Source organism: Hippocampus comes, unplaced genomic scaffold, assembly GCF_001891065.2.
Source record: "Hippocampus comes isolate QL1 unplaced genomic scaffold, H_comes_QL1_v1.1 scaffold1347, whole genome shotgun sequence".
Lineage (NCBI taxonomy): Eukaryota > Metazoa > Chordata > Actinopteri > Syngnathiformes > Syngnathidae > Hippocampus > Hippocampus comes.
The window spans coordinates 7,814-10,546 of NW_017805649.1; the positions used below are offsets into that span (position 1 = coordinate 7,814).

Here is a 2,733-nt window from a genome sequence, read left to right on the forward strand (position 1 = left end):
TTTTGTGAGTAGCGTACGTGGCTTGGTTGGGAAACATCGGTCTAGACACCGCCAAATAAAATCTGCCTCCTTGATCAGAATCGTTTGTGGTCAAGAAATGTCAGAGACAAGTGAGGTAAGACGAGGGTTGCAAAGGGGTGGAAGTTTGCAGGTAAATTTCCATGGAAACTTAAGATGGGAATTTAGAGCCATTCGGGGTTCATTTAATAAAAAGGAATCATATTCAAGCATGAAGCAAAGATTATGTTTTGTCGTTAGCAGACATAAAGTTCACTATTAAAACTCATTCACTGCCATTGACGGCGACAGACGTCAAAGATCCACGTTTCCTGGATTGGCAGATGAGTTCAGAGCCAACTTTCAATTTGGTAAATTCCTGTCCATAAATTAAGGATTTTTTTTTTTCCCCGGAAAGAAACACCCACTGAGGAATTATCTCTCAGCGTCAGAAGGCATGACTGACAAGGTGTCAATCATTTGCCGTGCAGTCAATGGCAGGGAAATTTCAAGGAAATTTCTACAAGAGCCTCTCCCTCTTTTACTAACAAGTGGGCGGAAACAGCGGGACAGAGTAGTCAAGTGAGGTTACGTTAAAAGCTTGATGTCAATACTGCATACTCCTCCTTTAATTCCCATGGAAAGTTTGCAACTTGAAAAGTTCCGGAATTTTGCAATTTTAGGTAAGGACCCTGCTCTCTCATTCGTCATCACGCAGGTTGAAGAGGCCTCCGTCGTGCTCCGCCGATGCCCCGTGTGGCCGGCCGGCCGGCCTTGCCTTGCCGTCCGCAGATGACGCCACGGACACACCGGCGTTTGATCGCCGTTTGATTCGAAGCGTCAAAGCTCGTCTTTCTCCATTTGCCGGAAGGCCTCCAGGTCGTCCCGCCAGTCGGCCAGTAGCCGGTCCACCGATTGGCCGGTGGCGTCCTCGTCCACCACCTCAAGCTCCTTTTTATCCCCAGGGTCCACTTTCGGCGCGTCAGCCTCGGCTGGACTGACGTCCTCACCGTGGGTCGGAGCGGCGTCTTGATCATCCGGCGGTGTCGTCGCCTCCAACTCGGATGCCGCTGGCGAGGTGGCCTCGGTTTGGCAGTCCTCCTCCACCTCGTGGACGTCGGAGCCTGAAAAGGAAGGTGAGCGGTGGGTGGCGACGCAACAAGATGTACAAGGTGCAAAAATAGAGCGGTCTTCACAAAGAGGCTGCCAGCTCAGAGCAGCACGATGCCTGCCCGTAGTGAGTCACAGGATGAAATCTTTCTCCCCCTCTAACGTTGCTGAGAGAGAGAGAGAGAGAAAAACGGCCGAATGGAGAAAAGAAGCCAAAATGTTGTGCGGGGGAATCTGGCAGGGTTAATATTCTGCCTGAAGTGTGGTTTCTATAAATACTTCAGAGTACGCGGAACAAATAACGCAAGGTCGTAGATGACCCTCCGTTTCTTTGTAGAACGTAAACAAGTGGTTCAAGTCGACAAAATTCAAAAAAGTCAAACAGATCCAGCTCAAATGAAAGCGTAATTTAAACGATGAAAGTACGGCATTGTTGTAATGACATCCATGAGTGACACAGTGTCTCGACTTACGACTTGTGAATTAAAAGATTGGTGAGAAACAAATATACAAGGGTCATAAACGTGAGTTGTGAAATGTGAAGCGAAGCCAGGAGGTAAAACAATTGGAAACGTGTGGGCAGGGAGGCAGTCTGATGGTGGAGTTTCGAAATAGCCTGACAGTGAACCCCCGCAGTATTGCGGTTCATCATTCGCACTTTGGCCACCTGGGGGCAGTATTAGACATCCGGATATACTTTATATGGAGTCAATGTTAGCTAAACCAAAGCTTTATTTGCTCTATGCAGAGGATAAAGAATATATTATTAAATATTGTCATATTTGTGTGTTGCGCGACCGTTTAGATTAAAATATCCATTGCTTATCACATTGTTACACCTATGCTATTCATTAGCCCATCTCTGATGTTTCCCCATTATGTTCACATTAAGATAGCAGACGTGATGGGAAAGTTATGTGGTAGCTTTAAATACACAATGGGGACTGTTTGTATCTTAGGAAAAAAAAACAGATGGGTGATTTGTATCTCAAGGGACAACTGTACATGTTAGCATTAAGCTAGCAGACTTTTGTTAGATGAAATTATAGGTGCTGTTGCAATACTTTTGTTTTAAAATATACATTGTTTAATTCTTATTTGTTTTTGTGTCGGTTTTACATAAAACCTCAACCGCATGTGACAAACAGCTTGAAGCAAGCACGCCGGGGGGGATCTTTTTTTGCAGAACTGCGCGAGTGAGTCTGATTTCCTTTTCATCAACGTTATGTGCCGCTGAATCCTTCAAAAAGTCTCTTTGAATCATAATTTTCGATAAGGCATAGCACAGATTGTCACCAAACTCGGATGGGTCCGTAACGCGTCCCCCTTCAATAACCCGGGGGTCCACTGTACTGTAAAAATGATGAGATGTGAGTGAGGTAGCAGAAAGAACAGCAGAGAGGAATACTTACTGCCCTCAAACAGACTTCCAGGCAGAGCTTTACCTTTGAATATGGCAGCTGTTTGTCCACGAAATGAGAGGGTCGGGCGGCGGGGTGGGGGGGAGAGAGGAGAAGGCAAATGAGCAAGCAGAGGGGAGGAAGTGTAGGGTCATATTAATAAACTGATGTAACCACTGCCAGTGGCTTGGGAGGGAGTCAAAAATGCCGGGAAAGGCGCAGGCTC

The 2,733-nt window shown here is 46.4% G+C and overlaps 1 protein-coding gene across 1 annotated transcript in view; it reads right to left on the minus strand.

The window, feature by feature from the left end:
• Positions 1-183: 183 nt before the first annotated feature.
• LOC109522871 (ER degradation-enhancing alpha-mannosidase-like protein 3) overlaps positions 184-2,733 on the minus strand; it is a 10,635-nt gene continuing 8,085 nt past the window's right edge. The window contains exons 7-8 of the mRNA XM_019881702.1: positions 2,520-2,567; positions 184-1,121 (exon numbers count right to left, since the gene is read on the minus strand). Of these exons, the coding sequence (XP_019737261.1) occupies positions 838-1,121; positions 2,520-2,567 (332 nt within the window). The 3' untranslated portion in view covers positions 184-837. The remainder of the gene's footprint in view (positions 1,122-2,519; positions 2,568-2,733) is intronic.